The 27316-nt window shown below is 44.8% G+C and overlaps 1 protein-coding gene across 3 annotated transcripts in view; it reads left to right on the forward strand.

Moving 5' to 3' along the window:
- RIMOC1 (RAB7A interacting MON1-CCZ1 complex subunit 1) overlaps nucleotides 1–27316 on the forward strand; it is a 517747-nt gene that overhangs the window by 136558 nt on the left and 353873 nt on the right. For all 3 annotated transcript variants that reach the window (XM_069627205.1, XM_069627207.1, XM_069627206.1), the window contains exon 2: nucleotides 16773–16879. In XM_069627205.1, the coding sequence (XP_069483306.1) occupies nucleotides 16773–16879 (107 nt within the window). The remainder of the gene's footprint in view (nucleotides 1–16772; nucleotides 16880–27316) is intronic.

Below are 27316 nucleotides of genomic sequence, written 5' to 3' on the forward strand. Positions count from 1 at the left end.
CCTGGTTTTATCATTGAATTTGAATAATCTCCAAATATATCACTGCCGCACCACACCCACTAGCTAAAAGCAGGGTGAAAATGGTCTGTGATTATTGATCACCTTTTGGAGCAATTTATCTTTGGCCATCAAATATACATTTGAAGTGACACAGCTCAGCCTGTGCCTTAATTTTGTGGTGTGTAGATTATCAAGGGGCATTAACTGCAGAACAAAGAAAAGCAGCCTAGTTGTGGAGCTGAATCCCTAAATGACCCCTTAAAGAATGCTATTGGCTTAACAGGGCCCCCAAAGGCTTTAGGGTCTACTTCAATAGAAAGGGTTGAAGTTCATGCCTACCTATACCCTCATCCAGACATTTGTCCAGCGTGGGAACAGGGCTTCTTTACCCTGGTGATATGCGCAGTCAGTTTTTGCTATGCACTCAGTGCAGCCAAAGTGCATTCAGTAAATGAAGAAGGGAGTTTGGTTTTCCCAATTAGCAATTGCCCACTTTTGTCACTTCTACTAGAACATTTATATACAAAAGATAACTTTTTGTGGGGCAAGTCTGTTAAGAAAAGTCAAAAATGGTCACAAAGTATTAATTAAGGTTACTTTAACATGTGTGCTATATCGCGATAACCGTGGTATACCGTTACTTGGCAAGAAGGTTATCATACCGTCCATAAATCCATACCGTGACACCCCTACTGTGCAAGGCAAATATGAGTTGGCTACAGACTATTTTAACAGATTTGAAGAAGTTTATACAGATTTTAGTGGACAAGATTTAAGTACTGGACCCGGGAAAAGACTATTTGTTGACAAATATGTGAGAGGATTGTTACCTCCAGTCCAAAATTTGATAATGACATCTGAAAGTGCATGGCAAGCCAAGTCACATAGTGAGGTATTACACATGGCTTGGTACTATGAAAATAGAGTAAATACAGAAAAAGAAAAAGAGGTGAAAGAGAGTGAATCTAAAGACAACGGTGTTATTACAACAGGTAGCGAGTCATAATAGAGGAAGAGGAAATGCACACGGGAGAGGGAATTATTCGAATATGCATGGAGGTCCACTTGGACTAAACAAATGTGCATACTGTAAGGAAGAGGGTCATTGGCGAGCACAATGTCCATACTTGCAAAATAGGAATGGGAACAGTCAGAGAAGACAGAATAGAGGGCGCCCGGGAGCACAGGGGCAGAATAGAAATAATAGTACGCAGCAAAACCAGAACAATCAAGGAAATTACAACCAGAATCAGAACCAAAATCGGAATCAGCACGATGGAGGTGGGGATGGGAATATTTTCGATACTCAACCAAATACTTACTATTCTGGTGATTATACATCAGATGACGTATTGTTCCCCCGTTGGGACAGCCCAAGACCGAGATCGGAGCCAGTGTCTATTCCCGTTGACCAGAAAGGACCCTACGTAGAAATGAAAGTTGGAAATAAGGAGCACAGTTTTCTCGTGGACACAGGTGCGCAGAAGTGCTCCATAGACCACCACTTGGTTCCAGGAATACCACTGTCAGGGCAAAAGAATGTTTCAGTAGGGTTTGCAGGCATCCCAGTAATTAGTCCCGTGTCGCAATCAGTATCAATAATGCTAGGGCCATTCACTGAATATTGTCCGTTCTTGTTGACAAAAGATTGTGGCGAGAATCTATTAGGTTTAAACTTGTTAAAGAAACTAAGTGCGATTTATCCATTGTACTCCTGATGGAGTGTTTTTGACAATCTCACCACAAAATATACCAGTGTCCGAGTTCCTGTCCAAACCCCTGCCAACAGAGTTAAATAAGGTACCGACTTGTATTTGGGCAATGAATGATAATGATGTTGGTTGTTTGAAAATAGAGCCAGTGAGAATTGTTTTGAAAGAGGGAGTAACATTGCCACGTATTCCCCAGTATAACATTTCAGTTGAAGGTGAGAAAGCATTGAAATGTATTTTCTCAGATTTGATTAAGAGAAACGTGATTGAAGAGATTACTGGTAGCACTTGTAACAGCCCTATTCTTCCAGTTTATAAGAAAGGAGGTAATGAAATACCGTTCTGTTTCATAAATGATTTACGCGCATTGAATAATTAGCTGATCCCCAGTTTCCGTTGGTCCCAGATGTCACTACCATTTTGACTATGATACCAGCTTTGGCTTCATATTTCAGTGTAGTCGATCTAAAAAATGCATTTTTTAGCATTCCAGTGCACAAGGATAGCAGATATTTATTTGCTTTCAGATTAGGAGGGCGTTCATTCACATTCACACGAATTCCGCAGGGTTATACTGAAAGCCCAAGTATTTATAGCAGAGCATTAAAAGAACAGCTAGACATGTTAGAACTGCCAGCGGGTTGCGTACTATTGCAGTACATAGATGACTTATTAATTGCCACTGAAACAGAAGAGATTTGTAAGAAAGGAACTGTATTGTTGTTGTCATATTTAGCAGAACATGGACATAAAGTTTCTCTAAATAAATTCCAGTATTGTCGAAAGGAGGTGTCCTATTTGGGCTACCTACTTTCGAAAGAGGGAAGAAGACTGACACCGGAAAGGATAGAGAATATCTGTGGTATGCCTATTCCGTAACACAGAAGGGAGTTAGAGCCATAATAGGCATGGCTTCCTATTGCCGCCAATGGATAGCGATTTTTTTCCGATGATTGTAAAACCAATGGTGGCATTGACAAAAAAGGATGTTCTGTTGCCTTTGCCATGGAGTGAGGAATGTCAGAATGGATTTGATCTCCTCAAAATTGCGTTGTGCTCAGCCCCAGTTTTGGGCACACCAAATTATGAAAGTTTTTAAATTATTTGTGCATGAGAATGAAGGCTGTGCGCTGGCTGTTTTGACACAGGAACAAGGAGGAAGAAATAGATCATGCGGTTATTTTTCTTCTGCGCTGGACCCTTTCGCATGCACTTTGCTGCGTTGTTTGCGAGCTGTTGCTGCCGCTGCTGCGTCAGTGAAACAAACTGAAGGGATGGTGTTGGGGCACACCTTAATTTTGATGGTGCCACACGCAATAGACGTTCTCTTAAACAGAACGCAGACCCAACACCTCACATCAGCTAGATTGACTAGATATGAAATTGTCCTGTTTGCACCACATATTAAAATCCAGAGGTGTTGCGCTTTGAACCCTGCAGAATTAATGCCCCTGCCCAGTGAAGAAATAAGGGAGAATGAATCACCTCCCCATGATTGTTTAATGGCTACTGAAGAAGAAACAAAGGGAAGAATTGACCTAACATACACCCCACAGAAAGAGCCAGATGGAGAACTGTTTTGTGACTGTTTCTGTTTCAAATTAACTGATGGCACATCCACTGCTGCCTATGCCATCACGACACTAAAGACTATTGTAAAGAGCAAAAGGATCCCACACAATTCAGCGCAGGCAGCAGAGATAATAGCATTGACAAGAGCATGTGAAATTTCTGAAAACCTAAATGTAAACATATATACGGACAGTCAGTATGCCTTTGGGGTGGTGCACTATTTTGTCCGACTCTGGGCTGAGAGGGGTTTCCTAACATCACACGGAACTAGAATCCAACATGGGCCTTTGATAGCGACTGGCCATAATGAAATGCGAAGCGCATAAATAAATAACATATAAGGTGGGAAAAGGAAACGCATTTGCAGACATAAATTGCAAAACAAACTTCCACTGACCTAAGCACAAACATGTTGATAGTATAATCAGAAGAAGTGCCCTGCATGATAGAGAATGGGATTGTTACAGTCAGAGAAATGCTGGCGGATGCAACTGCTGATGAAATAAAAGGATGGGTTGAGGGCTTTGCAGAATTAGACCTGGAAGGTTGCTGGGTGGAAAAAGAGAGTAGGAAATGGATGCTGCCCAACTCCTATGTAACTGCAATGGTCACCATGGCCCACAGTCCCATGCACATCTGTGCAAAAAAAATGGTTCATCATTTAACTACAGTATGGCAGAACACGCACATAAAAAAGAATGCGGAAAGACTAGTTCAGAATTGTATTACATGTTTGCAACACAATATTGGAAAAGGAACAGCTACTCCAACAGGTAATTTTGGCCCCCCCTTTATGCCCTTTGAGGTGATCCATTTTGATTTTATAGAAATGGAAAGGTGTCAGAACCTAAAATACATTCTGGTGGTAGTATTTGCGTTCAGTAAATGGGTGGAAGCATATCCACTGAAGGACTGCTCAGCCATGAGCACTGCTAAAGTAATGTTAAAAGAATACTTTTCCCGATTCGGCCTGCCATGTGTTATATGGTCAGACAACGGCCCACATTTTGTTGCCGCAGTGATATTACAGATTGGTGCAGGCCTCCATATTGATAAACGATTCCATTGCTCCAGGCATCCGATGAGTGCTGGACTTGTTGAGTGCCAAAACGGCATTTTAAAGTGTAAAATAAGCAAGATCTGTTCAGGAAACAAATTGAGATGGACAGATGCATTGCCCTTAGCTTTATTGTGCATGCGCACATCTGTGCAAGCAAGGACTGGACTCTCCCCATACGAAATCGTGATGGGGAGACCTGCTAATGTTTGGTGTGCGCCGCAGCCGAGGAGGTTAAGTGAAATAGAATATCCTGTGCTTAGTACATATTGTAACATTTTAATACAGAAGCTTTGTTTGATTCATCAGCAGGTGCAGGAGGCTCTTCCTGTCAGATATACTGGCCCGGGGCATTGTCTGCAGCCGGGAGACTGGATCATTATTAAGAACTTTGAAAGCAAGTCATCGCTTACACCAAGATAGCGTGGGCTGTATTAGGTTCTCCTGGCAACACAAACTGCAGTCCGTGTGGACGGTCGAAAGGCATGGGTGAATGCCACCCACACTAAGAGAATTCCATCGCCATTAACAGAACTGCCTGGTCCAGACTGCAAGGAAGGAACAGAGGCCTCCGACTCAAAGGACATCATTGCCAGTTCTTTGCCGCAAATTCTCCCTGAATCGGAGACAAATCCTGAGAAGATTGCTAAAAAAGAGAAAGGGCTAAGAGTGCCCCAACTTTGCCCAGCTGAATCTGCATCGCCACAGGTTGACACGAAACCTGCATCAACACTTTGGCGCCCACCATCACTTGCTGCGCCGCAGGCTGACTCTGAGCCCGAATCTGGAAGTGCACCCGCACTATTCATCGATCACACAGTACCTGGAGCAATACGGTACAACCTACGTTCTCAAAATGGAATGTGATCTGATCTTTGTTTCTTTTGTTGCCTCTATTTCCCATCACGGATGAAGTGGGAATCGGAGGCCAAGGGGAGTGGAGCGTGGGGGTTGTGCCAATCTGACAACTCTGGAACGCGGCTTCCTGGTGCTATCTTTGAAAATAAAAATCCATGTGTTGATCACCCCGTGTGAACGAGCAGGGCTCATATGGTACGAAGGCAATCGATGTATGCTCTGGCGTCTTTTGAGCAATGTGCAGGAGCACGATAATCTTGCCTCACGTTTAGCAATCCAGGCTGCGGAGAACTGGCCTAAACACTTTAACAATTTTCGAAATCACTGGTATTTCAACGAGTGCAGCAGTGCGAAGTATTCACGACGAACATAGCTGGAGAAGGAGAATCAAGAAAATGCCTATAGCTGCTCCTGCCTCCTCCTGCACCAATGCTGATAATGTAGTAGATATAGAGACTATAAAATTGCCGAGATAGAGTTGCCGTAAAAGATGTATGCTAATCATTACGATATTCATGTGCATTATGAGTCTACTTGCACCGATTTCAATAGTCCTGGTATTATGGTATTTAGAGGAAATACATCCATTGGCTGTGTTTTTGCCTATTGGTAATGTTTTTGTCACCGAAAGCCCAGTCCATGTAATCTCTTATACTTTGTCCCCAATGGAAGAAAGACACAGGGAAGGCTATGGGAATAACACATTACTTCTGATAATGAACATGACACACTCCATCCTGAGAAAAAACAATTGTTGGGTGTGTACCCATATTCCACAACATAATGGAAAGGGAATAGGTTGGTATGTGCAGCCATTGCCGTTAAGTTCAGCATGTTATGCATCATTAAGTGCACTATATTATGGGAAATGGAATAAGGGTGAAATGGGCGATTAGATAAAACAAACCTGGACGAATTTGAAGAAGTGGTAATGAAGCCTGTAGGTTGCTCCATATTTCACAGAGCAAGGATGATAACACCAGTAATAACGCCACAAGATAGATTATATGTGCCATATAAATCATCTGTAACACGTTTCGCATGAACCCGCTAGGGAGTAAAGATGCAGTGCCCCCCTCGTATACAATAAATTACAGTCCTCGCACTGTCCCATTTTGCTTGTGAAAAAAAGGCTCCTATTCAGTAGGGACATTCAATAGGTGCATGAATATTGCACTCCTTAGAGAGAGAGGAAGAACCAGTATATGTAGGTGACCCTGTCTACTTCATATGTGGGGAAAAAGCTTATCCATGGTTGCCTAGAAATTGGGGAGGAACTTGTTACTTAGGGATTCTTTTCCCGGGGGTATTCCTTTCAGAAACGTCACAAATAGCAAAATTATCTAGATCAAGGCCACAACAAGATGAGGAAGGAGGATTAATTGCAGAAGATATAGCAAAATCATTTATACCATTTTGGGGTCAAGCCATAAATTCATATAATATAAGACAACTGTCCAGAATTTTAGAGAAAACGATAAATGGAACAACTGATATATTGCATAATATGACTCTGGAGGAGAAAGCAATTACATTGATGACACTTCAAAATAGGATGGCTCTTGACATAGTTTTGGCTGACCATGGAGGAGTTTGCAAAATCGTGGGGCCATCGTGTTGCGTATTTGTGAGTGACTTCTCCCCTACAGTTTTTGAGGCAAAAAAAAAGTTACACTTCTTTAGCTCTGACCTCCACCGCCCCGCAGGTAGTTGGGAGCTGAACATAAGCTCCTGGCTTTGGGAAGTATTACGCTCATGGGGATGGAAATTGGTTGCATTTCTAGCAGCAGTATTCAGAATCTTCCTAACATGTTGTTGCATACACTGTCTACCAATAATTTGCAATGAAGTGAGTGATTAATGCATACACATGATGACACAAAAAAGAACTCCAAAAGTAAATACAATCACAAACAACGAAATGCAGACGGTGAAAGAATTAATGTCTATAAATGTTGATGATGATGACGACGATTATAGCAGTATGCAGAGTTCAGAATCAGATACATGGTCAGAGGAAGACGCGATGTATGGTTGATGCGTTTGGCTTACGGCCAAGAGGAGGGTTTGTTAGTCTAGAAAAATACCCTACCATAGCATAGACAGTATATTATGTTGGCTGAAAACCAACCGCATCATATATCTAGCATCATCAGTACAGCATCGTCAGCATAACCATTGAGCGTCCATCTTGTATGAACAGAATTCACCATTTTGCTATTTTTGCTTCTCTTTGCTTTTCTGTTCAAATGCTTTGCTAAAAGTGAATTCTATTTCGTTCAGCTAATGCACAGAGCAAGGCCACAAGATACATGTTGAGAGACTAGCCCAGACAGCAATGCACCATTTCCCTCCCTCACAAGTCCTTGGAAGTAAGCAGAAAGGCATTTAATCATTACACAGGTGCCAGCTAGTCTCGCTGGAGTGGCAGAAACTGTAGAAATAGGCAGTTAATGGCTTGAATTATACTCACTTTCACGGCCCCCCTTTCCTGGGCCCCGTTAGATCGAGCCGACCTCTAGCTCACAAATAGAAACCAAGAGATATTAAGGCGTGGAATGTGTCCCTCCTACGAACAAAGCTTGCTTCCAGCACAAGGGCACTATGTTCTTTGTAGCAAAGAATATTATCTGCACCTTCACAGATTGCAACTGTTGCTGAATAAATATCTATAAGGGTGTCATAATCGTCATAATTGTCAATCATCGAACCATTGCAAAGGAAGATACATTATGGGCGGTTTGGATGTGTCACTACTGATAATATGATGGTCATTTTTTATATATGTAACTGATGTAAAATGTTCGCTCTCTTGGTCTACTCGAGGTCTGGGTAGCACACATTGCGGGACGTGAGATCCGGTCGGCCGACTGAGACTATTTGCTTTGTAATAAACCGTAGATTTTGGGAATTGAACCTCATGTCTGGTGTATCAGTTAGTGTATGGTGATTGTGCCTTGTTTCCATGCATGAGGGTCCCCCAGGGGCCCGTCAAACTCTGCCGTTCACCTGGGACGGTCGCAGTCCGCTTTCAGGCAACTTCAAGGTTTCTTTCCTCCGCTCACTCGGTTTGGTCTTGGATCACTTACAGATTCCCGAAAGTGTGGATTTCTCGCCTAGCCGTCTCTTGACCCGTGCAACTGCTGATCATCCCGTTGGCCTACCAACTTCCACAGCCTGGTTCGCATCAGTCCCGAAAGAGCTGTTCCTTCTCGTCCGCAGCCTCGCTCAGTGTGCCTGTGTCCGCCACCTTTTATTCTCACAGGGAGTGTTAACAAGTGGCAGGAGTGCATTGTTAGGACTAGGTGCCTGACACTGCCTGGCCTCATTACAGGGATAGAGTCAATGCAAGTCAGTGGAGGTAATCTTTCTGACCTCATTTCTCATCTTTCTTGACTCAGTACTATTGTCAATGTAAAGTGGGGAGGAATTATGGGAGCTGTAGTTTCCTATAAAATGAGCAGGGATAGGCGTTAGATGGATTGTGGAAAAAGGGGGGATACCATGTCTCACCATTGGGTGCTTATCCCCCATCCCCAGAGCACACCCTACCAACGTGATCCTCCCTCGCTTGTCCTCCCCCAGGGTCGGGATCCAAAAGCAATGGCCTTTCCCTGGCCACCTGAGTACGGGATCCCCGGGGACTAGGATGTGAAACACCCTCTGGTTTTTCACAGGGTGCTCTCAGTGATGCAGGTTGGGGCGGGCCCAAGATCGCTTTGTAGTTGGGCTAGGCCAAGTCAGGCTTTAGCCGCCTGGAGGGGTCGATGAGTGACGCTCCAGAAGTTCGAGTCGGCCGATGACTGTGTCGAAGTGGTGCTCTTGCGGTACGTTGATGTGTGGTTCAATGAGGCAACCGTTCAAGGGCTAGCCGGTTCAAGCCATGGTTGGAACCCCTGATCGGAGTCGACGTGCGACTCAACAGTGATTCTGATCGGGTCCTGGTGTCGTGCAGTTGATTCAGGCCAGGCAGATGATGTGCTTAGCTAGGGCACGATGCAGTATTGAGCTGGTTCGAAGTGCAAGCAATTGTTTGGCTTGGTGGAGGAGCTCAAAAGCCAGTGTCTTTCCTCTGATTCAAGATGCTGTTAATATGGATAGACCGGTTCAGTGCGGTAGAACAGGGATCTTCTGTTAAACAGGCCCTCCGGCTTCTGCAAGGCCCACTAAAAGGTACCCAATGACAGGATAGTTACATTTGGGGTCTGCTCTCCCAGCTCAGTAGGTTCCGGTGCAGAGTGGTTCATCTTCGTCCACAGGAAAGGTAACTCCTGATGTTCCCTGGGAATGAGTAGGGGACAGATCTTCCTTCTACCTTGGACAGCTTCTTCTTCCCCTCAGGCTGAGGGCTTTGGAAAGTACAACGTTCCTAAAAGAAATCCAGTGAGTTCTTCCAGAGCGAATTTGCGGGTCTTGAGAGGTTCTGGAATCTGGAGAGAATCTGAAGAAGGGGTAGGAAATGCCTTCTTTTAAAGGCACAAGTCCTCAGATGATTGGGCTAAACGTGGCCTGCCTTAGTGTTCCAATGCCTGCTCTTGAATGTCACACCCAAATTGCTTTACTCCAGAGTAAGGGGAGGGGACAGGAAGGAGAAAGAGAGACTGAAAGAAATAGGTAGGGGTCTCTTTCCACTGACCAAAGCACTCCTGCCTACTTTCACGACCCTTTCCATTGCCACTAAGAACAAAGGCCCTTTAGAGCTCCAGCATTCTGGTGTGAGGCTACTCCTTTTGAATGGGTGTGCTCCTTTGATGCCCGGTCCCAGGACAGCTGCCTGCTGTAAAGCTGTCTCTGGCAGAAGGTGTTACCTGCCCTCAGAAAGCGAGACATGCAACTACAGGAAGCTATGAAGTACATTGTACAAGGGTGGCCTGTAGTAGAAACACTGTACCATCACCCCTACTGCAAGGTGGTTGTAAAACAGTCTATAATGTTGCATGTGCTGCTGCATAACAAATGTCTTTGTGCAATCCCCCTCATTGAGAAGATGCCTCATGTCCTTGGCACCGAAATCCCAGTTTTGGATGACACTTACCAAGCATCTGCCATAACAGAAATATTCGTGGGCAGCCATCAAGACAACGAGAGATATTTAATCATCCATCAACAAAAGACTGCTTCCTGTGACCAGTGGCATGGACAGGTACTCTGTCATGGATGCTGAGAGGATATTTCATTGCGCCACTGGATCACACGACCGCTGACTGGGAAAAATGCTGGTAAAAGTGGCGGTCATTCCATGAACGGCACTTTTCCCAGACCGGCAAACTACAGGTTTTCCAGTGGGGGATCCCGATCTACATCCACACAAGAGCTGGAGGTAAATCGGCCCCACTGGCAAAAAACTGCTGGTATTTCTGGAACCGGTATTACCAGTGCCGGAAATACCGTCAATCCCCTCCATAGAGTCCTATGGGACTCCATGGAATGGAGATTTACTTCCCTTTCCGACACCTGCAGTATCCCGGAAATTCTGGGATATCCAAAGACAGAAACAGTAGGTCAGTTTGCCAGTATACCGCCGGAATTACTGGCGGGATATCAGCAAACCTGTAATGAGGGCCATAGTTCCAAGTGGTTGGAAATATTCATTCTGCACACTCCAATCATTTCCACAAATTGTTTTGAAGGAAAGGATACCCTAGGTTGCATGTTGTGATGAGGTACATAACCCAACATCCTTTTGAATCATGGTCGGACACTAGAGGAAGCACATGTAGCTCAGTGTGCACAGCAGTAAAATGGATACCTAAAGAAATATAGTGGAAGAGGGACGAGACATCCAGTCAGAAACACTCCAGACCCCCCATATCAAACTTAAACGTCTACCAAATACAAATGAAATACTTCAAAATGCAGTATTCCGTTTAAAATGGTCAAGAGTTCCTACAGCTCAGTTCAACTGTCCAGTGGAGGGAGATGGAACGTTAGTAGGATGGCCTTGTATAAAAAGAAGAGTATCAACAAGTCAGGGAAAAATCACCACACCTGAACCTAAATGTTTAGACAAGAGCATGGTGAGTCAATTCATAACACAAATTACAACCAAATTCAGAACTTAACGGGGGGAAGGAGCGATTTTAAGTGCTTCCAGTCTATACTTTCAAGACAAGACCATGACCCCAGTGATAAACGCTGACAATGATATGAGAACGACAGAGAAGAGCAGTTCCAACTCAACTGAAGGCAGAGGACTGATTTGGCTAGGACGAACTGTGCAGAGTAACCGCAAGGTCTCCACACTGCTTTGAACGGCATTAAATTTATCCTTTATGAAAGAAGGTGGTTTAATATCCTCTGTGCTTCATCCCTCAACCCCTTCCCACTATTCGCTTCATGCATGCCGACTTCCTACTGCAACTCTTTTCCAGTCTAGGCGCCATAGCAGGCATTGCATGGCTGACAGAAACTGTACACGGATGTGCGAGACGATAACACACACAGAGCAATCAGAGCAGAATTTGCATGCTATAGACGAGGAGTACTTGGGCTCTGTATACTCTGCTACTTGAATGTATAAAAAAGTCTAAAAGTTTTTGCTCATTCACTTTTGTGCTCTGGTTTCTTTTCTACTGAGTGTGCTGGCATACTTTTGGGCTGACTGCACAAAATACCCATACTCGTTGTTAGTGGAAAAGGTCGCTTTAATGTGACAGGCCGTGGCTTACAAAAAACACGCTACCCCCGGGATAGCCTGTTTGTGCAAACAGCACTACCCACCCTCCTTACCGCGATAATAATCCTTCGGCTTCAAGCAATCATCATTTAACCAACCGTGTCCCCGGCACCAGAAAAGCCCTCCCCGGAGGTGTTCTTTCTGCCACACCCCCCATAACCTTCCTATTTATTTCTTGTTTAATAGGTCCTCCTCCTTCCTTCCCCTTCTCTTTTATTTATTTATTTATTTAAACATTCCCCACAACCTTGCTCCTAGACCTATACCACAAAACTGAGACGCCATTCTTTATTTCCCCTTCTTTGTAATTTACCCCACTTCCTTTCCTCCAACACCACCCCTTCATGTTGCTTGCCATGCCAACATCGCTTTTTCTTTGCTCTATCTTCAGACGATAGCAACTCTTCATACCCGTCCAAGCCAGCTAACCCCTTCTGTAACTTATAACTAAAACTCCCTCCCCTGCCATGGCCAACTCACTTCTCTACATCACCCTAATAACCCTCATGCCCTTAATCCCCACCATCAAAACATTCTCTTAGGAGAAAACACTGTACCCAACTGCCCTAAACTTTATACTCCTACATTAACAGACACCCTGCATACATTGACTGGTCCTTTATAATCGTCTTCAAATCATCTCTCCAGCCGCATCTGTGAAAGAAAAGACATGATAAACACCAAGCGTAATTGAACTCAATCCACCTTACTGCACTCCGCTGCTAATCCTCCCTCATATCCAAGACCTGACACTGTAAACCTCAATATTCCTTACGCCCCCAATAATTCCTTGCCCTACAGAAACATTTCTCCTCCTCTTCACTCACTACCTCTCCTTTCTGGCCAATCCCTCAACCTGTACCTTTCCCTGTACTGCTCATACTCTCCAACCCCAAACCCCTTATCCAAATTCTCCCCGTGACCAGATACCGAAAACCTGTTCTCATTCTTTACGTGTCTGCCCCATGTTCTGTTTCCTAAACCGAGCACCAATGCACCTCCCTTCCCCTAGCAGCCACATACCTTCCTTTGCCCCTTATTTATTGAGTTCAATACTAATTATTATATTCATGACCACTTCTATGCCCCAAACCTCCTTAATTAAACTTTTGTTAATCTGCACCAGCACCCTTATTATGCACCCCTCCCCCCCCTTTTTGGACCCTATGCCACCAAACTTTGTTCATCCCACCACGTCAAAACTCTCCTGCCAACCTGCTAGACCCAGCCCCATTTTTTCCGCGAACGCCCTTTCATCTACTTTGAAACCCTCCAACACATTCTCTTCCCCGCCAACACTTCCGCAGAGCCCTAACAGGTCCTTGTCAACACCTAGGCCCCTTTGACCCTTCTTTCCTATTTTCCCCCATTTATGTAATTATTTCTTTATTCATTATTATTTTTCTTCTGAAACACCCTCTTACCCTTATACCCCATGCCCATCTACTCACTGCACTCCGACACCACCTGCCCACTGCTGTCCCCACCATTTTGTTCTGAAAACCTGAAACTCCTCTGATGCTCCCCTTGTCATTATTTCTCTTATTTATTTCATTTCCTTACCCACTAAAGCCCTACCCTGTGTGGTATAACAGCATTAGGTATTCTTGCGGACAGCACCCTGGCCTCCTCTATCCATCATATGCTCTCCCATCTAGTACCCCCAACTAATGCCGCTACTAACCCTCTTCTTCCCAATAGTCCTCACTTCAACCACAAACTTTCTCCTCTCCTCTGCCAGTCCATGTGATACACTGTAACCGTAACCCAAACCCAACCTCCTCCTATATGGGGCTGGCATATTGAACAGCATCTCATGGCTATCCACCATTGTATGGGTAGCCCCCTGCCCCCGCCACAACCATACCAACTGCTCCCCGCTCCTACCCTGCAACCTTCCTTCTCGCTCCCCACCACACCGGGGGCCGTACCTGCTCCCTCCGTCCATGCAGTTCCATGTTCACCCTTGCAAATGTTCCATTATCATTGATGTTTCCCCCCACTGCACCGGGGGCCGTACCTGCTCCCTCCGTCCATGCAGTTCCATGTTCACCCTTGCAAATGTTCCATTATGATTGATGTTTCCCCGACTGCACCAGGGGCCGTCCGTGTACCCCCATCCATGCAGTTCCAACTCAACCCTGTTCCCACCACTGCACCGGGGCCCATCTGTGTACCCCTGTCTATGCAGTTCCAACACAACACCATTCCCCCCGCTGCACCAGGAGCCATCCGTGTACCCACGTCCATGCAGTTCCATTTCATACTCGTTCCCCCCACTGCACCAGGGGCCATCTGTGCACCCCCACCCATGCAGTTCCATCTCAATGCCATCCCCCCCACTGCACCAGGGGTCGTCCGTGTACCCCTGTCCATGCGGTTCTATCTCACTACAGTTCCCCTCCATAGGACCAGGGGCCAACCGTACACCCCCGTCCATGCCATTCAAACCACCCCCCTGCTACTTCACTTAGCATCACTGCCACTTTCTCCCCTTACCCTTGTGTGTTGCTCTAACTGTGCTCCTCAACACGAGCACAACCCCTGTTATAGGCCTTTTGCACCACCGTTTAGTTCTTTTAATTTTGTAGATCCTCACTTCCATTCCCTTCTTTCTTTTACCTTTTCCCCTTTTATTTCTTTGTTTCCCCAAACCATCCTCTCTGTCCCTGTGTTGAAAAAATATAACTCCCCACTGCACAATGTCCATCTACTCCCATTAACCGCCTCCAAATTTCCCCCTTAAACTGACATTTTCTCCCAGACTTTGATCATGCCAGTTCCCCCATTAGTCTAAAACTTTTTGTTGACCTGTATTCACCCATCTTAACTGTCACCAAACTCCTCTGACGCCCCCATCCTCTTCCCCTTAAGCCCACAAACCAACGCTGTACGATAACTAATTACTGTGATGCCGTTCACGCAAACCCACCAACTTTTTGCCCCGATAATGTTCTCTTCCCCCATATTCCTTCATATAGGAACCCTTTCCACCCGGTCACCTCTAACCCTCCCGCAGCAACCCTTCCCCCAGAAAATTGCTGGCTCCCTCCTTCCTCTTGTATCTCCCCCAGCCCTGTCCCTGGTGAGACAGCCGATAACTGAGGCAGTAAAAAAGGGGCACCTGCCAGCCCTCCCTTTCGACGAGCTCCTAAACCACAAGGCCCAGAGGGCCATACAACCACTCCCATCTGTGCCGGGTCTTACACCTCATGCCCGGGTAGGCCGACCCCCATTTCCCTTTAGCCCCTACACTCTTCTCTCACTTAACCAATCTACCCCTTACCCTAACCTCAAAAACCCTATATTCATTTTAAAATAGAAACCACACTTATCGTCTTCCCTCCATCTTGAGCCCTCTGCTCGGTCACCTCCAATTTCCGATGGTCATACTCTTCGCCAGGCAGATATGGGGGTAGCACTGCCCCTTCTGCAGTTAGCTCCCTCTGGGATGACCTCCCTGCCCCCTCAAACTTGCTGTGCCACCTGGAGTTCGAAGCAGCCCCAAAACCACCCTCTTCCTTTCAACTTTCTCTCTCTCCCCTGCTAACCATCAGTATACTGCACTGACTGGCTACCCTCCGAGTCTCGCAGGTACCAGGCCTGCCCCCTTTTCCCTGTACCATCCACCTTCTACCATACCCTAGGAGGTGTATCTGGAACCTTACCAGTCCCCTTCCTCCTTGCACATTACACCGGGGTCCCTTGCTCTAGCTGTGCTTAAACCAAGCATGGCTGCCCCTATTGTACTCCCGCTTGTATGTGCGTACGGGCGCGCTATACAAGACGTATGACATCCTATCTCCCCCCCGCCCCCCACGGCTCGTACCACTGTTCCACTTTCTGTACTCATCCCTTTCAAAACACCCTTCTTGGTTCTCCAACCATTTCTTGTTTTTATTACCCCCAATCCTGTTCCTCCTGGGATATCCACTCTTCCTTCATAATTATTCTTTATTTTCATTTATTCATTTAATGGCTATTATATTTATTTAATCGCATCCTTTACCCACAAATAAACCTTCTGCATCACCTTCACACAACCCACCTTACCCTTCCCAAATACCATAGCAACACAAATGGCGCTAACTGCCAAACGTTCCTGCACCTTCGCCGGCACCCGTATATATCAGTTAAGGGGGACAATCTGTCCCCCGCCCGACTCGCTGGTCGGCTGCAGTGCCCAAAACCTCCCTGGGGAGCTACGCGTACCGCGTGCTCCCTGGGGCCCCCTTCTCACACCTCTTCTGGGTCACCCATAGGGCAGCCGTAGCACAACATATTCTGACCCCAAGCCCCCCACCCCCCATTCCCCCATCCCCTTAAGTCGCTGACATAGAGGCTTGAAGGAATACACCATAAAACCCAATTAGTTATAGGGTGGGCTTTGTGACTGTTATCACTGTAAACAATATTAGAAAAAAGCGCAGTTTTTTTTAACTTTGTTCTTCTCTTTATCTTGAGAGCAGGATTTCATTAGAAGATTCCACTTCACTTCTTCTCAAGGTAGTTGAATGGTAGGACTTTACTTTGGCATGGGGCAAGCTAGCACTCAGCAAGTTTGCACCCCACCAGGTCCATCTCAGTCCTTCATAGTTCTTAGGTCACTAAATAGCTATTATTACGGCGCTTAGAAGCAAGGGTGAATTCTGCATAAAGCACTATATAAATGACAAATATTATTCCTATTGAAGATTTCGTTTTAAAATTGGCAAGATTTCTTCATTTTCCACGGAAGCTTAAACAAATAAGAGCATGAGGTTTTATATTGTCTTTGTGGCAGATCTTTGTGTAACCTAGCATCCTCATAAAGACAGGACAACGGATGATGGCATGACTGGCAGCAACTGATTTACTTACATTTCTTAATTTTTAAAACTGCGCTTCCCTTTTTCAGATTGTTACTTCGAGAAGGCCTCGGCAATGTTGGAAAGGCTAAGAACATTTTGCAAAGAAGGGGAAGAGAACCTGGAGCCATCCACATTTTTGCAGCTTTATACGCAGGTAAATTCATCAGACTTGCCACATTTGCCATCTGCAAACGCCAGATTATGTACAATGTGAGCAGAACTAGTGGTGGCTGCAATACATATGTTTTCATTTGTTTCGTGTCTTCGCAATATACGGCTGTACCAAGCTTACAGTATTGCGACCGTTAATTAATATTGATCATGGCAAAGTCATATCCTTTTAGATTATGAAACAGCAGTACGGCTGACTTCCCCTCTTATCCCGAAGAGGCCGGAGTTGGAAATCGTAGAAACGTAAGGCTATAACACCTGAATCCAGTTAATAATGTAATCCTGTCAGGTTTTTTTTAGAGCTGCATGTCAGATTCCCCCTATTCTAAGCACTGTACCAATACCAGTTATTCGTGTTTAGCCGTCGTGTTGTTTTATTAAGAAAACAGGAGTGAAGGAGATACTCTGTCTCCCACTTGGACAGTGAATGGTGGAGCATTTTGTATTTATTGTTTTTATAGGGTGCCAGCCACGAAAGCAGTTTCTTGTAGCGCCCAAGAAGGAAATCTTTGAGACTGCCCTGTTGCTTGTAGATTTCAAACAGCTACACAGTGTGGTTAAAAGCTTTCTCCACTTCCAGCGCTAGGGAACCTGTCATTATTAAGGCTCACGGTTGTCTTTATGGCTGGTTTGACCACTGTGTTGAGGAGCTCACTTGTCACTAGGGGTGAATCGAAGAGCATATTTAGTATTCGGCCGAATATCCAATAGTTGGTCAAGTATTCAGTCGAAGACGAATATGAAGCTGAATAGTTATTTAATGTAATAAATCATGTCTCAAACTTTAAAAATCCACTTTTTGTAAAAATTCAAAGCAGTATTTTATATATTGCGTTGCCATGTTTCATTGATTTCTCGTTATTTTAATCATTTACTGTACACATTCCAGAAAATATTAGAATTAAAAAAAAACATGTATGGAAGGATTTTGCACGTGCAGAACCAATGTTACTGGGAGTGGGAGGCTTCACAAATGCAAATGTGGTGGGGTGTGGTGGGGTGCCATGAATAAAATGAATGGTCCAATTTTCAACTGCCTGTGCGACCAACACGCGTTGTAATCTCTTGAGAGCTTTAAGGTAGTTTAAGGCTTAAGTGAAATTTTATTTGAAACCTTTCTTCCAGCTTAAACAGAAATGTGTCCATTCTTTGCCTGCTCATGCAGGCCACAAGTCGAGGGCTCATAACGATTTATTAAGAGGCCACCCTCAACACGGGGAGTTCCTTCCCTCCCCAATCAAGGTGTCAAACAATTTCAGTTCTTTGTTCAGCTCTATTTCAGATTCATCTCATGCCTCTTGGATCTCGCCCCCCATGCCACTAATGATCCAAGAACCAGACCGGTGTATAGAAAATACATTTATATTTATTTGAATTATAAGTAATGGATAACACACTTAAACTACACACGCCACATTCTTTGTGGCACACAATTAAAGTGGTTGGGAAAATCACAATACTGGTCAATGAACAAAATCAATTCACATATGGAGTGCTTTTTAATTTTGATTTTCCTGCGCACTTAAAAGGGCTAGCACTTTGGTTTATAGATGTGTACAGATGCATATGGCAATTATTATTTCACCCTCACTTTTGCTTTGAAATAAACACAGGGTGATTTAGCAGTTTGTTTTTCAGACCCCCCTCCCTTGAAGGTATGCGTTTGGGAAGTCAGACAGAAAAATGGGGATGATTCAGGAATTTGGGATTTATCAGCCCCCCCTCCACTAAAAGGCCTGTGTTGGACAGTAAAATGGGGATGATTTAGGAATTTGGGGTTTTCAGCCTGCCCCCCTCCCTCCACTTAAAGGGCTGTGTTCGGGAAGTTGTCAGTTTAAGGATTGTTATAGTTTAGGGACAAGGACACCCCATCTCCTTTAAGAAGTCTGGGTGGACAGGAGAAATGGGATTACCCAATTAACCTGCGGGCTACAGTTTTCAGCGTACAATCAGAATAAGCTTTGTTCATTTCGAATGTTAACAAAAAATCACCCCGGTGTGTTTGCTAAATGGGAATGAATTAAATGTATTCAAATAGGCTAAGGATCTACACAGTTCCCCCACCCCCTGCCCACTATACAGGGAAAGGAGTTAAGGCATTAATCAAATTATATTCCATCAAATAGGCTAAGGATCTACACAGTTTTGCCCCTCCCCCCACCCACTATAAAGGGAAAGGATTTAATGCATTCATTACATTATTTTCAATCAAATAGGCTAAGGATCTACACAGTTTGCCCTCGCCCCCGCCCACTATAAAGGGAAAGGATTTAAGGCAAGCAAATTCCCCCACCTTTTGGTTTCAAATGTCTTAATTCTACTTACACTGAAAACCTCTGTTTAAAGTTTGGATTGCCACTTAAAACTGGGAGGAAGATTGATTTTCAAGAATGGAGAAGGGTTCCCATCACCGGTTTGTTCTCCCATAGAGATGACAGTGATGTCTGGGACTTAGTTATTCTTGATATTGAATTATACTTTCTCTGAAAGTCGATCAATTAAATGACACATACCATTCTTACTTAAATAATTGGGACTCTGGTTTAATTTCATAGGCTGGCTAGTCTGGGTCCAGAAGACCTCGTTTACACAGTCGATCAGAGGAGATAACCTCCTCAGGAGATCGTTCCCCAGTAAACTAGGTGTGCTCTCTGGAGTCATTACTATCACTGGGTGTTTTAAGCGATGTCGCCCAATTTTGATTTCTAGATCCGCAGTCCCTTCAACGGAAATATCATTCCCGTTGACATTTTGGAGTTGTCTGGGAAATGTGTGAGGGGAATTTGGGGGCCCTCCCCTGTCCTGAATTGAGTTGGTCAAAGGCCTTTTTGGACAGGAAGGGTGGCTTGAGATCCAGTGTCCACTAGAGCTGATAATTCACACTCACCTTGCCCCCTGACCGGTGCATAGAATCGGCCTGCTTTCTCCTCCAGTGTGCAAAGAAAGTGTGAGTTATTTGCTAGCCCGGTGGTCATTTTCTTAATATTGAACTCCGACACAGTGTGATCTCGGGTGATTTTCTGTGGGGGTTAGAAGAGTCACTTTCAGGCTGAGGGGTTTCTGTCTGTGTGAGTAAGGAAGCTTCCTCTAGGGTTTGGCATCTCCCCTCCTCCTCGCCACCCTCTTCAGGAACCTGTGGTTTGTTGGATGTTTCCTCCCGTCATCCCACCCCTCGAAAGCACTGGGTGTTGGAGAATACTCCCTAGGCACCTGATCCTCCCCACATTGCAAATTATATGCAGCCTTATAAGCCTCCCAGAATTCCAGAATAAACTCCATTTTGAAAATGCCCTTTCGTTACTATTTAGGGCGGAAATTGTGGGGTCCATGTTCCCGGCTGTGGAGTTTGGGGTTGGAGAGAGCTCAATTACTAAACACTGTGATTGATTGCGGTTCATAGTTTTGTTTATTTGCTAGTCTGTAGTAAAACCAAAACAAACTGTGTAATATAGCAGGTTACAATTTACTTCTCCAAACCCTTAGGTTATCTAGGTTCTCCCGGACCAGAACGCCCGGAGAGGGTGTGAGAGGCAGCAGTGTTAGGAGAGACGGCATATGGGATCGGGAGATTACAGCACAACATATTTGGTTGAAGGAGAATTTGTTGCCATTTTGTGGACGAACTTTGCCACATATATATTTGGGGGTGGGTTTAGGGAAATCATTAATGTTGGGGAGTTAAGGGGTGGGGTCTCCCCCGCATATATATGCGGCAACATCAACCTGTCAAAAAATACATTTGATTAATTCTCCTTCGATGAAAGATTTTCGATCAAATCACCCTAAACCATACTTATTTGATGGATCATCATTCCCTAATAATAACCTAACCTGTCCCCGATTTAGAAATCTCCTAGCCCCTCTAGCCACAGGTCCCAGATACTAACAGTTAACCACCCACTTGTTAAAAAATAAAAATTCAAAACACACAAAAAATGGAACATACCACCAGCATGTATAATATTATACTGTGTAATTTAACAGCAGCAAAATAACACAACTATCAGATTTAACCCAACCATGTCAGCTGGCAACACGGAGCCCCTGGCCCTTGATCTCACTCTGCTTGATCCTATTTCCAGATTTAGATGAATCCAGTTTTGGTTCTAAAAGTTGTGCACTGTTAAATATTTGTATGCTTTGATTCTGGTGTATAGAAGATAGTTCAGTGAAATAAGTATGGCTTTCAGAGATCTGTGGTAAACTTGCCAACACAGGTTTAAATCCCAGCAAGGCTAACTTAACCACTTCTCCTTCTGGGGTTGATGACTTGAGGACAGGATGAGCACAGCAATTGTAGCAGAGTTGCTGAGCTGCAGAGGTTGTAGAACACTAGGACCCAGGAGGAGTGTATCCCTTGCAATGCTAAATTCAACATGCTTGAAACCGAACTATTGCGCATCAGCTGAGCATGACAATTTTGAGAAGGTACTGCACTGATGAGGCTTGCAGAGGTGTGTGGAGCACAAGGATTCAAGAGGCTAAAGCCCTTGCTACGTTATGTTCAATCGACATAAAACAGCTGCTGCTCATCAGCACACACTGTAGTGTAGGCAGGGGTATTGTGTTGCACATGTGTGGATCACTAGCACCCAGGAGTGAAGCCCTAGCATTGCAATATTTAATATACATAAAATGGGTCCGCCACAAATCATTGCAGCCTGCAACCAGGTGCGACAGTTTGGACAATTCAGTGGTGTGTAAGTGTAGCGGTGAGAGATTTAGGATGTCCATCATGAGGCCTGCTGGCAATAATATTACCATTTGATCCCGCTCCACACCTGGAATGTATTTGCAAGTAATCGCTGAAAATATTTTATTGCACTTTTTACAGACCTCCGGGAGGTTGGCTTTTGCATAGATTTCATATCCATATTTATGGACCAATAGGACTTTTTAATTGCTCACCCTTTCACAATACCTTGCACTCTTGAGTTACACCTTCACAGCCCCGCCGAGTGACTTCAACCTTGAAGGCCATCAAATTTTGTCTCGCACTGATTTACTGTTTTCCACTGCATACATAGCCGTATTCAGAATATCCTGTCCCTTCTTGTGCCTGACCCCATCTGGCTTGTAGGTGCAAGCGGATTGGCTACTGATCCCTACCAGAAGCCACCACGATTAGCCGGCAGGCGAGAGCCGGCTAACGGAAGTAAGGCCCAGGAAAGAAAGCTCTGACTGAGCTGAGTCTTCACCTTCCCTTCATCGCCGGAGCAGGAGCTACCCCAGGAGCAGCACCTTTCCACACCAAGCTGGCACGGATGTAGAGGTGAGCTTTAGGCATATTATCAGCTGCCTCACAGCCCCTCTGTGCCCCGTTGTAATTGTGCCAGCAATTACACTAATCCGATTAATCATCTCAAATTTATCTTAATTACTGAGCGAGTGCATTGTTCCATACACGACTGAAGTCACCTCCATTGGAACACACAAGGTGCTCCGTATCCTAAAATGGCCGCCGTATTCAGAATATCCTGTCCCTTCTTGTGCCTGACCCCATCTGGCTTGTAGGTGCAAGCGGATTGGCTACTGCTCCCTACCAGAAGCCACCACAATTCACCGGGAGGCGAGTGCCGGCCCACGGAAGTAAGGCCCAGGAAAGAAGGCTCTGACCGAGCTGCAAGCTGCCTAAAACCGCTAGCCGTCCCCATATCGTTGCCTTCCACCCTTGCTATGACCTACTGTATTTCCTGTGGATACTCCGTCGTCCGTTATTGGTTCTGATCGGTACCCAGCTGTCCTGCTGGTGAGTCTATTATTATCCTTAGACGATCACTGAAACTGCTCTATTGCTCACCTATGCATATTAATCCATGCATATTACCCATCAGGCATCTTACATCGACGGATTCCTTCTAAAATTCATTCTTTTAAGATACCGAACAAGCCTACTAAAAACTGTGCTGTCCGCGCTGCCTAATTGAACTCCAATTACTGAATCTGTGCTAACCGTGTGCCTTTCGCCTCATACATACCACCTACCTGCATCACGAACTTTGATCGCATGGTTCACGCCGGTCTGCAACATCCCCCGACGTACTTTGGCTCCTCGCAACTAGAAAGATCTAGCCTGATCCAAGCGTCGAGCTAACCGTCACTGCCTTACCATCCTGTTTCCATTGCCTGCATGCCGCTAAGGACTAACTGTGACATGTCCGCTGACTTTGCCACCCTTATTTGTATTAATTGAGGTGAGGTCACGCATTTGATTGTAATATATTACGACTTATATGATATGTTATGCTTGTTGCTATGTGAGCATCTGTAGAACTGAATCCAGCTTTGCTACAACCACAAATTGAATGCCGGCCTACTAGGACCGCAAATAATATCTGTAACCATCATTGTAGCCTACTGCCAATATTACTGCCGGGCTGCCTCATTGCCTGTGCTATAGCCTCGCAACCTCATTGCCAATACCATTGCCTTTACCACTGCCTATACTATTGCCTGTTATACTATTGCTTTGCATTCCCACAGCCTTGTTGCCTTATTGCCTATGTTATAGCCTTGCAGCACATTGCCTATACAACTACCTTGCAGTCACCGACTATACTATAACCGTTACTAGTGCCCTACAGCCGCAATGTCTACGTTTTAGCCTTTTTGACTCGATGCTTCTGTTATAGCCTTTACACCCCCATTGCCTATATTACCACCTGCAGTCATTGACTATGCTACAGCCTTCAGCATCACTGCCCTTGTAATTGCCTTGCAGATTATTGGCCATCACTGCCTCATAGCATCATTGCCCATGCTACTGCCTGTATCCTGCACCTTATATGCTACTGGCAGTACCCCAGTACTAAAAACCATCAGCCTCTCCCTGGTACCACTAACTTAGCGGATGCCAACCCACAAAGTGCACCTGTCTAATGCTTTACCGTCATTAGCACCATCCATGTTGCCACAGCATTTAATGTGCATCTTCATTGTTCATAGCCGCGCCCTCCTTTATATGTCCATCCAGCTCCTGGATTAGACTGTCTCCGACCAGAATACATGGATACCCTGCTAAGTCATAGTGCATACATCACTCACCTAACTATGTCACCCAGTTTACCACTCCCAAGTCACATCCCACCCTTGAAATTCCTACAACCGTGCCTTCATTCGGAACAGCACCGCTCACAGAGACTAAATTCACCAGTCTTTATTACAAAACAGAACGACCCTCAGCCTCAACTAGCACATAATATAGCACCATTGCATGCTACAATGGCTAAACCACATGCCACTCCGCCAGTAAGTAACTCTAACTCCCAGCCACTCCAACCATCCATATGGAATGCTATATCCTGCCCTATACAGTTGAGGAACCACAGACTTGGCTCCAGATCTTCTCGCCAACAGTACATACAATCTAATAAAGATAGAGAGACAGTACATGACCTTGATTTCATTGCCATCATGGAAACTTGGCTGAATCCAGCATCAAGCCCTTCACTGGTCCTCGCCATCCCGGATAACTACTCTTATCATACGCTCAGATAGAGATGCCAACACCTCAAAAGGAGGAGGCACTGCATTCATTTATAAAACAGCACTAGCTCTAAGACTGGTCAACAATCAACCCTTACCGCCTGCCGAACTCCTATCCATCAAACTAGCCACATCTACCATCACTATTCATTTGATCTACCGACCTCCAGGCACTACCACTACTTTAGAAAATGACCTTTTTCACCTGCTATTGTTCAACACTAAAAGCAACTCTCAAGTAATAATTCTGGGAGATTTTAATCTAGGCTTCCAAGACCCAAAAGACTCCAAAGCCTGTGCACTCAAGGACACCATAGCTGAACTAGGATTCATACACCGCATAACCAACCCCACATATAATAAAGGAAGAACGTTAGATTGCATAGCAGACCTGAACTGCAACATTAACATACAATCCAATGTCCCTTGTCCATGGACGGACCATCATCTTATCACATTTACTATTGATGTGCTAGCACTCCCGACCCTACAAACCCAAGCACCAGCCATGATGACCAGAAGCAAACGTAACCTCACACTAGAGAACCTCTTACCTCTACTACAACCTTTTACCAACCCTATCACAACGCTCTCTGACCCAAAAGTACTCGTTGACTTGTATAATGAAACCATATTGAAGGCCATTAACACTATAGCCCCCTTAAAACCTCAGAAATCTAAACCCTGCGCTCACCTCAATAAGTGGTACACTCTTCACCCTAATCCTCTCAGGAAAGTGAAAAAATTGGCTGAAAACGCTTGGAAAAGCACCCAATCGGCCTCGAATAGGGATATCTTTACGGCAACCTCAGTCAACTATAAGGCAGCCATTCTCCAAGCAAAGAAAGACAATTTCAATGACCGAATAACTAAAGCTAACTCTAGCACGAAGGCATTGTTTAATATCTTGAAAGAACTGGCATCTTCGACCCCGGCCCCCGATATTTGTACAAAAGATACCGTATGGTGCACCAACATACAGAACACTCTTCAAGATAAAATGGCCATGCTCCTAAATGAAATAGAAACAAAAAAAAACTCATCATTGATACTGCCACTTCACAAGATCCACCACTTACTCCCAACTTGGACATGCCCCAATTCTTCTTCAAGCCACTCACTATCAAAGAGGTGGAGACCATAATACTAAAACTCCTTCAATTGTCAGGGTGACACCTGCCCAGCCTCACTCATCAAGGAAGCGGCCAAAGAGCTAGGCCCCTTCATTTCCTCCTTCATCAATGCGTCATTTGAATCTAGCATTGTACCCAAGAACCTGAAAGACGCATGGGTACCCCAGTAACCCATCAAACTACAGACCCATCACAACACTGCCATTCTTACTAAACATTCTAGACTGTGCAGCATATCTTCAGATACAACATTACTTGGAATCTAACAACTTGCTAGGACTGGGAGAAACAGGTTTCAGACCAAGACATGGGACAGAGAAAGCGCTCCTTGACTTGAAAACACAAATTCAAATCCTAAAAGACAAGGGTAAATCAGCCTTACTTTTACTACTAGACCTTTCAGCCACAAAATATTATGTAAACACCTGTCATCTGCCGCACACTTTTCTGACCGTGCAAACACATGGATAGAATCATTCCAGAGTAACAGATCCATGAGGGTCTTTGCACCATCAGCATCAGCTTTACCGACACCAGTGACGTGCGAGGTCCCACAAGGATCTTGTATTTTCCTGACTCTCTACAATCTGTTCACCAAGCCCCTTTTTGATATACTTGACTATCTGGGAGTCACGTACACCAATTACGCGGATGATATCCAGATACTCATCCCTATTACTGGTGACCACATAGTAGACAGCAAGACTCAACGACATATACAGTACTATACAAACTTGGATGGCAAAGCATGGGTTATGTCTGAACGACGACAAGACTGAACTGCTCCTCCTTGGGTCAGCAGCTAGACTGAATAAATTAGGCTCATTATTCACTTCGTTCAACATCGATGGTAATATTATTAAAATAGCCAACAAAGTGAAAACCCTAGGAATCCATATTGACTCTGCTCTCACTTTAACAAGACAAATTAATGCCTTGGCCTCTTCAATGGCTTATACCTGTAAGCTCATCACGGCCTGCAGCCCATACCTGACGACAACTAATTGCATCTCAGTAGTGAGGGCACTAGTCCTATCAAAGCTTGATTATTGCAATGCACTGTACCTGGGCACCTCCCAACAAAACATCAACAAAATGCAAGTCATGCAAAATAACGCCATTATAGCTGCATGCAATATTGCGAGGAAACAGCATATCTCTGCAACTAGACAAAATATAAAATGGCTCAATATCAAGCAAAGAATAGAGATGAAATCACTCTCACTCACACACCAGTGCCTCCACAACCAAGCGCCTACCTACCTTTCTAACGCTCTCTCCTGGCACTCATCAGTACGGCCCACTAGATCAGCTTAGTCGCATTGTGGTTCCGTCCCATGCTTTAACCAACAGCGTGCAGGGGCTGTGAGCTTCCCAGTTCTTTCTGCCAAGAAATTGAATGCGCTCCCTGCATCGATAAGAGAGGAACCATCCTTCGCCCTATTTCGGATAAGACAAAAAAATGGTTCATCGAGCAAGATCCCAGCACTCCTGCTCTACTCCCTCACTAGACCTAGCCTCATTTCCTGTTCTATATATACTACGCCTTCCATGAGATTCTTGTATATTTGCCCTAACCTGTAAATACCTGCTGTAATTTATATTGTACGTCATCATAACATTCATGCATAGTTTTTTTATTTATAATGACCTTACGCTAGGCCTGTATCTTCTTGCCTGTGTAACTTGTAGGATTAGCGCCCAGATGCCTCAGGGCTTGGCTGCGCTTTACAAATAAACAAATACAAATACTGCAAGAGTATTAGAACTGCTATTCTTACTTTGTTTTTGCACTTTTACAG

The sequence above is a fragment of the Ambystoma mexicanum genome, chromosome 6p, assembly GCF_040938575.1.
Source record: "Ambystoma mexicanum isolate Mex_15411 chromosome 6p, UKY_AmexF1_1, whole genome shotgun sequence".
Taxonomy (NCBI): Eukaryota; Metazoa; Chordata; class Amphibia; order Caudata; family Ambystomatidae; genus Ambystoma; species Ambystoma mexicanum.